Source organism: Sprattus sprattus (genome assembly GCF_963457725.1).
Source record: "Sprattus sprattus genome assembly, chromosome: 11".
Classification (NCBI taxonomy): Eukaryota; Metazoa; Chordata; class Actinopteri; order Clupeiformes; family Clupeidae; genus Sprattus; species Sprattus sprattus.
Genome location: NC_137909.1, coordinates 22,985,072 through 22,999,503, shown reverse-complemented (window position 1 = coordinate 22,999,503; position 14,432 = coordinate 22,985,072). Strand labels below are relative to the sequence as shown.

Here is a 14,432-nt window from a genome sequence, read left to right as displayed (position 1 = left end):
ATCTCTTTTTAAAAGGCTGCTTTCAGTAACATCATTCTCACGAGGACCTGATTTTGTAGAGTAGAATATTGGTTTAAGATGTATATTATTTGGGGATTCCATTTTTTTTTGCAATAAGTGCAATCACGTACAAGATAAATCTGAGATAGTACATCATTTCAATTTATATATCTTACATATATATTTCAAAATAACACGTCTGATAAAATATTTTAGTGTTCTATGACGATCTTGCCCAGAAAATGTCAATTGTATTTAGACAGAAAAAAAAAAAAACTGACAAATGTGTATTCAAATGAGTGTTGGCCCAAACCAAATATGCATGAAAATCCTCCTTTTGGTAAAGCCCCTGAAAGCTGAAGGGAAACTGGGTTGGGCCAGACAACTGTGGCAGAGAGACATGAGCAAAGGGCTCCAGGGGTTTTTCATTGAGCCAGTGACTTAAAAATACAGTTGACGGCTGAACATTTAGCTCGCCCACAAAACATAAACATTGCAACTGACATTCAGAACTCAGAAATTGATGGCGTTGTGAGAGGAAGACTCTTACTTCTAATTCTAAGAGAGGAGAAAGGAGAAAAAAAATAAAAATGGTAGAAATTATAAATTTGTGGAAAGACCTCGTCAAAGGTGTCAACATCATTTAAACGGTTTTGAATTCCAAAAGAGGTCAGTTGTCTCAGTACAAAAAAAAGAACGTGGGATTCAGAGAAAGTTGATCGTGTTGTCTGTCACTTGTACGCCCGTGAAATGACTTCAAGGGTACAAAAAGAGCTGTTTGGGTTGAATACATTCATCTGCACAGAAGACAGCCCATTGATACTGATGCCTGTGGTCACATACATACTTACACACACCAAACACCACATCTAGTGGTTCATATATCTCAAAAATAAAACAAAAACACTGTCTACAACAAAGTCAGGGGAAACAAAAGAGGAAATAATATACAATGGAGAAATATTTGAAGCACTTGATGTCTACAAATACAACTTCTATCATAACTATCAGACGCACGTCCATACCCTTTTCCTTGGGCTGCTCAACTGTGATCTCAAGACGTGGTCGCTTGTTTTTTTTTTTTACTACTTTTTAAACCAAAAACTCTAAACGCTTACTGCAGTGTCTAATGGAACAACCGTAGGAATAAATTAGCATAGTCTTCAGATCTGCCACCCTGGTAGAACTCCCGCCGGCTGCCGCCCACCCCCCCCCCACAAGAAACCATGTGCTCACATACACAGCCACAAAAATAACCAGGGAACCTAATTCCATTCTCACCAAACACACACGAGAGAGGAGCGTAATGGTGCCTAAAAAAAATTATGTCTAATCACCGCACACCCTCAACTGGTAGAAAGTGGCATCACAACAGCATTACAGTTCGAGTCTAAAACGTGATTTAACCTGCACTGGCCATAATCTGACACCAGGACATAAACTCATTCACGACCAAACAAGTCTGGTGTGTAAGATGAGAGAGTATGTGTGTGTGTGTGTGTGTGTGTGTGTGTGTGTGTGTGTGTGTGTGTGTGTGTGTGTGTGTGTGTGTGTGTGTGTGTGTGTGTGTGTGTGAGAGAGAGAGCTATATAGAGAGATAAAGAGAGAATTGTCTTGCTAATTTGCAGTCTCCCATTTTCAATTAATTGATAATTGGCATACAACTAATCCAAGTGCATCCGCATACATCTCCAATGATCGCTACAATGGGAGGACAGGAGGCTGTGAGAGAGTGAGCGCCTGTGTGTGTGTGTGTAACACTGGGGTCTGGAGAGGACGGACACAGGGACAGAGCTGGACAGACAAGAGCAGGTTCTTACCCCCGTCCTATCCACATCCCCAAGAAATGGCATTTAAAAAAATTGACAGCAAGGAGTACATCTTCTTTCCACAATAATAATTATACAAAAAAGATTAGGAAACATTTTTTTTTCATCCAAGAATACTTAAAAATCCTCTTGTATGTTCTTTGTGTAGGTGTACAGAACTCAGTTTGGTTGATGGGGGGGGGGGGGGGGGGGGGGGGCGTCCCTTTCGAAAGTCAGTGAAAATAGTCATCTTTCATTTTGCATGTTTTTGATTTCGGGATGTTCCTCAAAACAAACAAACAAAAAAACCTTCCATTGGAAAAAAAGCTTGCGAATGTCCCTGTACGCTGCTGTTTTTTTTTTTTTTTTCTTGTTTATTATTGGTTTTCTTTTCTCTCAAAAGAAGTGAGTCTCAGAAGACAAGGAGGAGGTGGGGGATATGGGGGATGGGAGAAGAAGGGGAGCATAGAGGAGGTGCTGAAACAAACATGACTGAATACAGTTTTAAAAAAAAAAAAAAAACCTAGGGGGAGAACAGGGAGTCAAAAGTAAAATAAATGTAAAAAGGAGAAGTTCCCAATGGGGGGGGGGGAGAGGGGGTGGTTCTGGGGATGAAGGAGGGGAGACCGTGTGTGTGTGTCTGTCTGTGTGTGTGTGTGTTCAGTCAGAGTCGCTGCTGTCCGAGCTGGAGCCGCTGGAGCTGCTGCTCCCCGAGTCTGACGAGCTGCTGCTGCCACTCAAACGAGACGGACCGGAACCAGGGCCCGAGCCTTTCTCTGCACAGGGAGAGAGGACGGATACACGGATGGAGGGAGAGAGGACGGATACACGGATGGAGGGAGAGAGGACGGATACACGGATGGAGGGAGAGAGGAAGGAAGGAAGGAACACTGTAGTTAACACTCATTCATTAACACCACACTGGTTAATACACTCACATAAACACATATAAACTACAACCAGAATAATGATGAAGATGACCTGCATGAGAGAAAAGAGAAGGGACTGGGAGTGACTTGTGGAATCATCTACTGTTTATCACCTGAAACTAGGACATCCCTTCCCAAAGCTCTCTGATTGGCAGGTACAGAAAACTGGTCAAACAAGTTCTCCTTTATATGCAAATGTAGCCCACAGACCCAGGGTAAGAGATAATGAGCTGAAGTGTGATGGCGTGAGACAAGATTATCAGCCTCTACATCACAGCTATTAGCAGCTCTTTGTGTCAATCAAATACAGAACCTGCTTGCTGAACATGTGTATTTCAATTACAAAAATGTAAGACATTTATAATATCCCTTGATCTCAAAAACATACCCAGAAAAGAAGAGGCCACTATGAGTACAGACTGAATTATCCTTTGAAGTCAAGATGACATTCCTGGCAGCCTGTCTACCTAACTTTCAGTGATGTAGTAAATCTCAGGAAATTGTCCCATTATATCTGTTTTGACCTCCTTAGACAGGAAACTTCAGGATTTTCAACCTAGGTCTAGGGTTGGGCGATGTCTCCTTATTTGGCACAAGACGATGTTTACATTGAAACATCGTGATGGACGATGATATCGTCTCGTCGGGGGGGTTTGTGAATGTGTGTGTGTGTGAATGTGTGGTAGCCTCAGACCGACAATCCTAATCACTTACTGCTATGCAGCTCACACGAGGTGTCAGGAATTAAAACAAAAGTCATCACTGGCTCTGGCCATGCATGCGAGTGTGGATGTAAATATGAGTTTTTTTTTTCTCATTTTTTCTGCTAACATTTTAACTTTGGGTACTCTTAAACACGTGTTGCGTGTCTTTGGACAATATTCTGATGGGTGGGGGTGGGGGTTGTAATGACTCAATAATAATACTATTAATAACCAACATGGTGACAAGCAACAATAAATATTTAGGCAAGCATTAAATATATATTAATAATCTACTAACAACGGCAATGTAATGGTAATACGTTTAAAACTATAGGCTATATTTTGTTTTACTAATGCCCTCTTGCGCTTTGGCGCGCTGGTAGGCTTACATGTGAGTCATGCTTTATGTTTGTTTGTTTTATTATTTTCTTGCTCTTAGCCTATATATTTTGTGATATCCGTGAAGTGCATGACGAATTATTTGAAAGCTTTTGCAGTAAAAAAGGTGTTGTGTTTCTATTTGTTGTTCAACTTTTAATAAACGTGTTTATATCAACACCTTCGTGTCTATTCTATTTTGTAGCCATTGCACTGAAGTTAATGCTTTCGCTAAAGTTGAACGTCATATTTCTGTTGACAATGAGCAAGTTTACCGATGCAGGAGCAGGCTTAGTTAACGTGTATAACATGAAATGTTTGACGTGGGAAAAACGAAGAAAAGCTGTAACCTAGACCGGGGGGGCGTGGCATCACAATGATTACCATCCATGGTGGGTCAAAAATGACGATGGACGATATAACTAGGTCCTATTTTTTTTTTAGATCTTTTTGGGTAAAATTTGCACTACAGGGGGACAATTAACAAAAGCAAATCAGCTACACAATATAAATCCATGAGGCATGCATCCGTGTCAAAGTAAACCACTTTTTTCTGCCACAAACAGGCTCATAATGTAATTATAAGTGGCTGACTACATGGGAAGGATCCCTACAGAGATAAACCTGTGTCTGTTTACCTCACATAATGTAAAGAAACTACGAAATAAGACATTTTCTACAGTAGAAAGTCAAAGTACAGAAACTTTAGAAACATACATGCGTGCGTTTGTGTGTGCATTGGGCTAACTTACGTAAGGGTTTCCTCTGCTTCTTCTGCAGGCAGGACTTGACGTACTTCTCCAGCTCGCGGAGCGTGGACGGCTTGAGCGTCTCGAAGTCGATCTCGATCTCGTCGGGGTTGGAGTCGCGCAGCGAGGGCTCGCGCGTCTGGATGATGTGCACCACTCGGCCCAGCTTCTCGCCCGGCAGCCGGTTGATGTCCAGGCTCAGCTGCCGCTTCTCGTCGTACGTCATGGGCAGACACTCCTCCTCCTCGTCCGTCTCGCCCGTGCGACCACCCTTCTTTGGTTGCCTAGGAGACCAGGAGATGTCATTAAGGGGTCGCTAGATACTGTCGATTCTGGAGATGATAACAATGACGTAGAACCAGCAGAGAGCTTCCACTTCCATTTTAGTTCCACAGGCCAGGGACAGGGTACAACCAGAGGACACACAAGCATGAAGGGAGGTTCAATATCTCAATATTACTTTGGCTAGATGAGACACATTCTCATAGACTCCTTCCATCAATTCTAAACAAATGGAGAAGTCTATAGAAACCAGGTGAGAGAGCTCATTAGTTAGCCTAGCTACCGCTCTGCTGTCCATTACCGTGCTCTTCTCATACATGCATTGCTAAACTTCAATTAGATTATCCCTTCCAAGCCTTAAACGGTCTTAAAGGTGACTAAACCATGGGTTAGGTGCCTAAGTGTGGAGCCAGCCCTACCTTGAGGCTGGGATGGTGCTGTTGGCCTTCTTGGACGGTGCCTTCTTCTGCTGGGCCGCTTTAGCGGGCTGCCCGGCGCTGGGCTTGGCCTTCTTGTCGTCCTCGGGCTTGGCTTTGCTGTGCTTGTTGTCACGCTCCTTCTTCTTCTTGTCCTTCTCTTTCTTCTCCTTCTTCTTCTTTGGTTTGCTGACGGGGGCCTGAGAGAGAGCGGCCAGCTGCTCGTGGACGGCCTTCAGCTGGGGACAGAGGAGGAGGAGGGAGTTGTAAGAGATGCACCTTTCACGTTGCGCGCACACAGCCAGTCAGTTTACGGCGAACAGATGTGAAGCTCATCGGGGTGTCACTGAACGCCACAAGGAGGCGCTGTGGCAACTTTTCTGAGTTACGAGATCAGACCAACAGTTTAAGGTTTTCCAAAATCAACATGTCGGCCTTAGGTTTACCAGATCACATCATCCAAAAGCCAATATTTTAAGAAGGTTAAAAATATAGGACAAGGAGGGTCACACTCCTTTAAAGCCAGTGCTACTTGGTCTTTAAAGCACAATTGCTTCAGTGTCGAGAAAGTTTACAACATTTTTTGAATTGATGTAGTCATAGTGCCCTGTGAATACATTAAGGTAAAGACACATCTATATTTGAATAACATATGTATGTGTATTGCATTACTGCTCTGATTGTGAGATCACTCAGCATGATCGAAACCGTATTCTAACTCTAATTCTTGTGAAGTTCAGTCAGCAGTAATGAAGAATAATGATTTAGAATGAATGACCCCGCCCGAACGCGAAGTTCTTTAAAAAAAAAAAAAAATCCAATCCAATCCAGCCCACGACATTCTCCCTGTTAATGTTAAATGAACATGCTGAGAACTGTGTTAGCCTGACTCAAACACTGCTCTCAGTGTTCCTTCATTAAATATGTGGACATTTCATATAAAGTGACGGATGAGCCTGGTTCACTTTCAGACCATGCTTTAAATCAAAAGCAGTTAGGTCACAACTCCAGGTCCATGTTTAATAATGATCAATTAAAGCTGCAGGTGCTTGATCTGCACAACACACACCACCATTCACACACACACACACACACAAACTCAGTCTCCTTCTCACACACACACACACACACGCAGTTTCTCCACCACACACACAAAAATCTCAGAAATCAGCACAATGCTCTCAAACAAACGCCATTCCCCCTAATCATTTAGCCCTCTACTGCTCCTCATTACAACTCCAAGCCACAGTGAGGCGCACTGGTGCACACATCAAACTGATTCTATGTGCCAATGGCGCCCATCTACATTTTCATCATTGGCTATGGGGCGCTTTGGGAGGGGGGGCTAATGTGTGTGTGTGCAGAGGTGGGGGTGAGAGGCAGATCACCTGATGCAACCCGTTTTTACTCCCCCGCCTGCAAGCAATGGGCTTCTTTTCAGACAACCGCTGCTGAGAAAGCCAAACGAGAGTAAGGGGAGGGGGATGCATGGACACAACTCAGAACAAGAAACGTTTCTTACTCTAAACACAAAGAGATAGAAAATGAAAGGGAGGGGTGGGGTGGGGGTGGGGGGGGTGGTTAGCCATGCTGGATGGGGAAGGTTGGTAAAGGGAGAGTGGTGTTTCTAAACTGAAGCTGTGTCTTTTGGGTGTAGCTAGGAGTGAGTGAGTGAGTGCATGGTTTGCTTTTGGTGCCACATAAACGCACGTTATGCTTTTCTAAAGCTGCAGCAGAGGGCTAAATGTTTAGTTCTTTGACAGGGTGACGGCAAGGGGATAACCAATCAAAAGCTGAGAGCAGCGGAGGAAAAGGAGGGGCCAGCGGACAGGGGAGAGGCCACTGATTGGCCAACCGTTCTGGCCGATCCCTCCAGTCGCAGGAAAATGGAAAACGTAAAGTGCAGACAGGAGAAGGCGGCGGAGTCAAAAGCTTAGGCCTGGCCCGTGTACAATTTCTGAGGGGTGGGGGCTGACGGGAGGGAAGGGAGGGGGGGGTTCAGGTTGGGAGAGGCTACGCAACCCTTTGAAAGGTAGGAAAGCTTGGATATTAAAGAAGGAGGAGGAAGAGGATGTAGATGGAGAGGAAGAACAGCAGTTGCGTTTTTTTGTCATTTCTTTTGGGGTACTGTTTCGGTCCTCGGTCAATGAAACCCACCTGTTCAGCACCCACCTGTTCCTGCAGCTCTGCCAGGCGAGTGGCGCGCTCCTCCTCGGAGTCCGAGGTGTCGTCGGAGGAGGAGTCGGCGCTGCTGCCGCTGCTGCCCGTGCTCTTACTGACCACCGGCCCGCCCGCCGCACCGCCACCCACCGGGCTCAGCGCCGCCGACTCGTCGGGCATCTTGGCAAAGCGCATCTCGAACACGTCCTAAACACACACACACACACACACACACACGGCACAAGTGAAGAACAAGTCTTGTCATGCTGCGTAACCGCCTGAGGTTGGCGCCAACAGCCCCCTCTCCATATGCATGCAAGACCTGACAGAATCACCTCAAGTCACCAAAACAGTTTGTCACTGTGGTTCAGCAGATTTTTAGCCCATATTCCAACACAAGCAAGCAAAAACTATTATGATAATTTGATAAGGATTTGAACCCTCAGAATGAACACTGCTTAATGCTAGTAGCCTACTTAGCAAACACTTCCTGCTATGTCATATCAGCCAAATATAATCCAAGGTTCATTCAATGTTTTTTCTTGTAATGTAGAAGAAATAACTGACTTATGCTACAGGTAGTATAGAAGAGCAGAATTTGTGTTAATGGGAAAACAACTCAGTCTAAATCGGAGTGCCTGTATTTATGAATAAAAAACATGAAGGAGAAAATGCATGATGAGGCATTGAGAATTGTTTTATAATCGATTAGTTATGGTTATTGAATAACGAGGCTAATGAAGATTCACCCCTCAGAATTGCCAGCCCACCCCTTGTGCTTGGGGCTGTAAACCACCTACCTGTAGTTTCCTGGCCATGGCAACCACCTCATGATCTGGCGGGTTGTATTTGTAACAATTTGAGAACATTAATCGCACGTCTGCGGCAAAATGCTGCGCGTCCGTATACTCCCGACCGTCCATCTTTTTCTGAAACAATAAGGAAGCGTACAAGAAAAATTAAGCATCCGTAAAAGAAAGTCTTAAAATTACAGACATTAAACCCACCTATAAAAGTAAACCTACTCTCTGGTATTCCTAACGGTTTAATACTAAAGTAAATCTAGGCCTCTAGCCTCCCATGTTACCAGTCTACAGTGGTAAATCACAGTCCATGAAATACAGACCATAAAAATACCACAATCCAGCTACCCCAAAGTACTCCCGCTTAGACCCCCCCTCTCGGTGGTTTAGCTATACCCTACCTTGACGGAGCTCAGGTCCATAGGGTGCTTGATGATTTCGTGGTAGTCATGCAGGGCCAGCGCGTCGGCGTCCACGGGCTTGTAGAAGGGCCAGGCGTAGGCGGCGTGCTTCTTGGACAGCATCTCCTTCAGGATGGTGTCGCAGTGCTTGAGATGCTCAGTGAGGCGCGAGCGCTTGACGCCGCCGCCGCCACCGCCGAGTGGCTGGGCACCCAGCTCGATCTCCTCAGTGTCCTTCTTGGGCAGCTTGATGGGCCGGGTGACGCTATCGCGCCGAGGGCCCGGCTTGCCACCCTTGACCTCGGAGAGTGGCGTGGGCGACTCGCTGCGGCTGGCCGTGATGGCTGAGGTGTTGGGCGTGGTGGTGTCTGCTTTCCTCTTGATCCCTTTCTTCTGAGGGGACAAGGGGACACAAACACACAAAGTGACACTCCGTTAAAGGGGATATTAAAGAACAAAACAATTCAGATGGACAATAGATTCTAATATCCACATTCCTACACATTTAAATTCACAGACACATTCACAGTTTTATGACATCTTCCTTTACACTCCAATGGCTAGTACTGCTCAGTCAAACAAAACATTTCACTCTGAGGGAGAAACAGGGGGCATCTTACTTTGATCAAGGGCTGAGAGGGCGGTCCCACAGGCATCATGGGTGAAGCCTGCGTGTTCTGTGTGGAGGGGATGTTGGCCACGGGCACTGGGGAGATGACCGGCGTCTGGGCCTCCGGAGTCGTGGGCACCGGGAAGGACGAGGGCGGAGAGGCTGACGATACTGCTGCCTCTTGCTGGTCACCTAAGGAAATGCAAGGGAAATGTGGAAAACGTTTAAAAAGAAAAAAGCACCCATTACTAGACACTTATGATACACCAATCAGATGCATAAAAAGCTCTGGTATTGGTGGCAGATGTCCAAATTCAGGTGTAGGAATCAGATTGGAACTGAAAAGAAATGGATCGGTGCTAGACACAAAGACAAACTGTAGTTGAACTCAGTAACTTCAGTAATTTGTATTGGGTCAATCTTTCAATTACAGCAGCGATTAAAATGTGGCTTACCTATTCCGGGTGGTCCAGTAAGCTTGCGACCTTTAGGGGGCTTCGGGGCAGGTGGGAGCAGCTCTACCTCCTCCTGGGGCATCTGAGCGACCTTCCCGAGGAAGATCTTCTCCAGTGCCTGAGCCATGAGGACGATATCGTCTGTTGGCTGATTGGAGGAGAGGCGGAGAGAGAACTCAGATTTAGGCCAGTCAAGTTCAGAAGGCCAAAGGTTTTGACTAAATCAATTAGCAAACTGCTACTAAAAGTGATTACACAATTTAATGTCCAATGTTAGCAAAAATTCTGCTTTGGCCAAGAGTTCATTTTGCTACATCACCCTCAGAAACCTAGCAACCACTCAGGAAGCTTTTCAGCTGTTGCCATGGCAAGTTCTATACAAAGGATGACTTGTGAGTCATTCTTTTTTTTGCCGATAATGATCCCTTTTCGCTAAATGAAAGGTCAAGGAAAGTGTGGGCGCCTGCCAGAAGAAATGAAAGGGGAACACAGCGCTCAAATGGGACACACCCATTATGCCATTAAGTGAATGTCAACCCCAAAGTCCTAATCACACAAGTTGTGTGCAATATAATCTCCGTTCTTCCAACTGTGGGATGCACTCACCTTGTTGTAAATGTAGCAGTTGGTGAACATGGTGTTGAAGTCCTGCATGCACTCGTTGGCACTCCAATAGTAGGCATTCTCCAGCCGCCTCTTGATTGTGCCCATGTCCATGGGGCTTTTGATTATCTTATGATAATCCTGAAAGACAATTATGCAGGTCAGTGATTAGAGACGTGGAATCTCATGTACCTCATAATTAAAAGGAGCCCTCGAGCCACGTTTGCCTTTCTGACTGGCTCACAGAAAACGTGCATGGAATGGAAGAGGTAGGATGATTTTTTTAAGTGCAGCTAGTTTGACATGGTGCATAAGCCCTGAACTAAGATGTCAGACTGTGAGATATGGAAAAAAACGTAGTTACGAATCAAACAACAATCTATTTACTTTGTCACTGGACGACACTAGACTATCCCTACTTTCCTCACTTTGCATCATTCTGACCACAATGCAACTTCAAACATAGACCTGCACTACACAATTGCTGTTTTGTTTATTCCGAATTTGGCTGTATGTATTCAGGTGTGAAGTGGTGATTTCCTCTTGCATGACTACAATGACACAAGACCGGTGGGCATGAACAGGTTTGGACCAAAACTGTGTGCAGCTCTAAGTGAACCGCATGTGTGTTTGTGTATGTTTGTGTTTGTGTGTGTGTGTGTGTGTGTGTGTGTGTGTACAAAGTAAACATGAGTTTTTGAGTTCTCACCGGCAGGCCTAGTTTGATGGCGTCCACTGGCGTGTAGAAGGGCCATGCAAACTGGTGCTTCCACAACGTCTTCACCACTACATTCTGCATGTACTGCAGCTGGTTGGTCTTCCGACCTGGCTTATCCGAGTTGGTCACCTCAGGGGCCGGGGGGTTTATAGGGGGGGGCGGGGCTGGGGTTGCCGAGGTGACGGCAGACATGCTGGTGATCGGGGATGGGAAGGGGTCGGGGGGAAGGGGGGTGCTGTCGTAGCGAGGAGGACTGCGACCTCTGCACAAGGCAGATGCGGTGGGGGGGGTTTCAGGGGGGCGCTCGCTCTGGTTGTCTGTCTGCTCTTCCGTTATCTGATGGGGACTACATCCTACGGCAGGGGCTTTGCCTGCAACCGCTGAAAGACAAGGTGAAGCAAAGGGCAGGTGAGAAACGGCACAAATATGCTAATAAAGACATGTTTGCATGACAGTGTATTTGGTACACACTACAGACACTATTAAGACATCTATAAAGCTTAAAATAGACCCAAGGATTATTTTAACACTTAAAATAACTGACCTTTACACATTATCTTATTTCTCCATCAGTAATTCTATTTTTAGCACATCAACACATTAAGATGTAATTCTAAGAAATTGTCAACTCAATTAACACTGTTGCAGATTCAACTCACTCCCTCTACACTTCTACCACAGCTAAACACTATAAATGATGTGAGTATACAGATAGCAAATGGGCAGGGATCTTCTAAAGCAATCACATGTTATTAAAAGTCAGAGCAAACAGCCTTGAGCTGGACAGCTGGCTAAAAGGTCCCTGGGGGACCAGTCTGATTGGTGCTGGGTCTCAGACTGCCTCCTGTAGCATCAGGCTTTCAGCTGGGACAATAGTACAGGGGGTCACATATTAGATTGGGGTTCAAATGTGAGCCAACTTAAAGGCTTCTTACGCCTGGCCCTTCGACAAGCCTGACCCTGCCAAGTTCAGGTCCCCAACTGTTTTATTAAGAGAGAATATCTCTGTCTCAGTCTCTCCCATATATATACACATCATCATTCATGTGTGATCAGTAAAACTGGCAGTCATAAATAAGCACAACGATACACATAGTGAGAGCAGAGTGTAGACTCTTGGTACACATATCAACTAACAACAATTCTGACAACAATGCTGGCCAACTCATTGAAAGGGGATGTTATCACAAACCACTGCAGAACCATCAATGGCCCAATTGCCTCTTCACAGAGCGACAGCTGATTATGATGAAGCTGCTCTGCAGAAACAAGCCGTCTATTTACTTTAAGTAGCCATGACGTCTATGTATTAACCGTATACAGACGCTCTGATGAAAGTTTCAGAGGAATAACAGCCTAAAGGAGATTTTGCAGCGCAGGATCTCATTCACAAGACCAGGTGGTATATATATATATATATTTCATCCATATAGCATATCCCCTTGTTTACGCTCCTCTATTGGTGTTGTGCCTGAAGCACATCAACTGCACCAAATGATTTAAATGACAGTTAAAACACTGCAATGTCTTGTCATTCACATGTTTACAAAATAAGGGCGGTTGAGAGAGGAAAACTATGAGGACTTGTCTCTCACACCACCCTCCACAAACTGCCAACACAAATTGAGTTTGTTTTTGACAGGTCCAAAAAAAGAAATCACTACCGTTTGCACCATCTGATGTTTTCAGAATGTGTGCACTGTGTTACTGGCACGCATGTCTTACACTGTTGCACAACACCAGTTCACATCTTGTGGGTAGTTAAGTTGCAAAGAATACCGGGACCAAAGTAGACCACTGTCCAACATACACTAGCAGTATGTGAATTATATCTAAAGGGCATTCCTAACACACAACACAGCTCACTGCCTAGCTGACTCACACTAGCCACATATATACATTTCAACGTTATTAATATGGCATAGCAAGTAACAATTCAAAGAAAAGGGTAAAGAAAGTGCCTGGGTAGTGACCTAAAATAGCTTGACTAGATAATACTTAAATTGTACATATAAATCTGCACAGTACGTTTTAAAATATGTTGCTCTAACAACATGAAGACCACAACATTACGTACATAGCTTTGCAAACGAATGCAAGGCGTTAAAACGTGAAGTTACAGACATGGACTTCAGCGCATTGGATGACCTCCCGCGTAAACAATCAAATGGCCGTAACGATACCTCAACATTGGCTAGCGAAACTGGCTAACAAGTAACACCATTTCCACACTCATTCATTCTACAGCTCATCCGCAGGCGTGCTGAAATAACAGAGTACTCTCCAAAAGGAGTACACAATTCTAATGTACAGCTATATGACCATATATTTCACCAATACCATTCTGTTTGGCAAGAGTTAGCTTGAGTTAACTCTATACAAAGCCAGCTGGCTAAAGGCTATCAAGCTACACAACCTAACTAGCAGGCTAGCGTTCGCATGCGCGGGGAAGGAACAAGCACTGCTCTAGGATCTGCGAGGGAATATTTAAAAAGTACTTTAATGCAATACGAACCAAATGAGAAGTCTCGTGTCTAACAAAAACACGCTCAAACAGCCTGATTTACGAGTCCGTGTTTAAAAGTGAGAGCAGATGTAACATAACAAGATGTGAAAATGTTTTCTTTGGCGTATTAGCTACCTGGCTGTAGATGCGCCAAGCCTTCCTTGCTGTTCTTTTAAAATAGCTAGCTAGGCTTCCTAGCTTTACATTCACCAAAAAGATGGCGGGCAGATGTACCTAGCCTTTAGCACGCTAGCGATATAGTTAGCTCGAGGCTAGTCGGTCTATTTTTTGTCGTACATTTGATCTTAATACCAAGAGCTTACTAGTCTACCAAAAATAAACAAAACCCTCCAAGCATTGGCAGACTATAGATCAGAAATGATTTTTGTATCATATGGACATTATTTCGTCTGTAAGACCCGCGGCAGGCTTTTGTTGTAACGTTATTGTTGCAATGCACAGACGAAGCATTGTTGAAAACATTGCTATCTAGTAAACAGCACGCCATGCACAATATTAGGAACAGATTTATAACTACAAGCTAATAAAATGCATAACATTGACAAGCAGCGGAATACAACATGGATGGATATAAATACTTTAAAATATTACTTATTTTACAGCTCCGAGATGTTTAGCTTGTAGCTAGTGGTCCGGGCAGCTCCTCTTTTATTTCACCGAGCTAGGGGAGCATAGAGATGAGATACAAGAAGTCCTCTGCCCATGCGCAATGGCGCGCTGTTTCACGGACCTGTGAAGTACACGTTCACCGACAGTTGTGTTGCTAAATACAACGCAACTCACCTAGTGGTGAAGACCCCCGCCCCCCAAATACTCACACTCACACTCACATGTATGACGACGACTTATCATGGTCATAATTTACACAATCTGAATTTGCGTTATGCCT

At 44.7% G+C, this 14,432-nt stretch overlaps 1 protein-coding gene across 1 annotated transcript; it reads right to left on the bottom strand.

Annotated features, from left to right (window-relative positions):
• Nucleotides 1–2,051: 2,051 nt before the first annotated feature.
• On the bottom strand, nucleotides 2,052–14,208 carry brd3a (bromodomain containing 3a). The gene is made up of 12 exons (XM_080847750.1): nucleotides 14,135–14,208; nucleotides 11,008–11,396; nucleotides 10,302–10,439; nucleotides 9,696–9,843; nucleotides 9,251–9,432; nucleotides 8,631–9,023; nucleotides 8,227–8,355; nucleotides 7,424–7,633; nucleotides 6,655–6,717; nucleotides 5,270–5,505; nucleotides 4,572–4,852; nucleotides 2,052–2,584 (listed from the first exon to the last, which is right to left on the bottom strand). The coding sequence occupies exons 2-12, from the start codon at nucleotides 11,206–11,208 to the stop codon at nucleotides 2,469–2,471; spliced, it is 2,097 nt and encodes a 698-aa protein (XP_080703876.1). The 5' UTR covers nucleotides 11,209–11,396; nucleotides 14,135–14,208; the 3' UTR covers nucleotides 2,052–2,468.
• Between the last annotated feature and the right edge of the window lie 224 nt (nucleotides 14,209–14,432).

What these genes read in the sequence shown, in the direction of transcription:
- brd3a (XM_080847750.1), bottom strand. Translation starts at nt 11,208, where the DNA reads ATGTCTGCCGTCACCTCGGCAACCCCAGCCCCGCCCCCCCCTATAAAC. An exon ending in AACAGGTGGGTGCTGAACAG is followed by an intron (nt 6,718 to 7,423) that starts GTGGGTTTCATT and finishes TGGCTTTCTCAG; the next exon opens with CAGCGGTTGTCTGAAAAGAA. An exon ending in GTAAAAACGGGTTGCATCAG is followed by an intron (nt 5,506 to 6,654) that starts GTGATCTGCCTC and finishes CTCTGTCCCCAG; the next exon opens with CTGAAGGCCGTCCACGAGCA.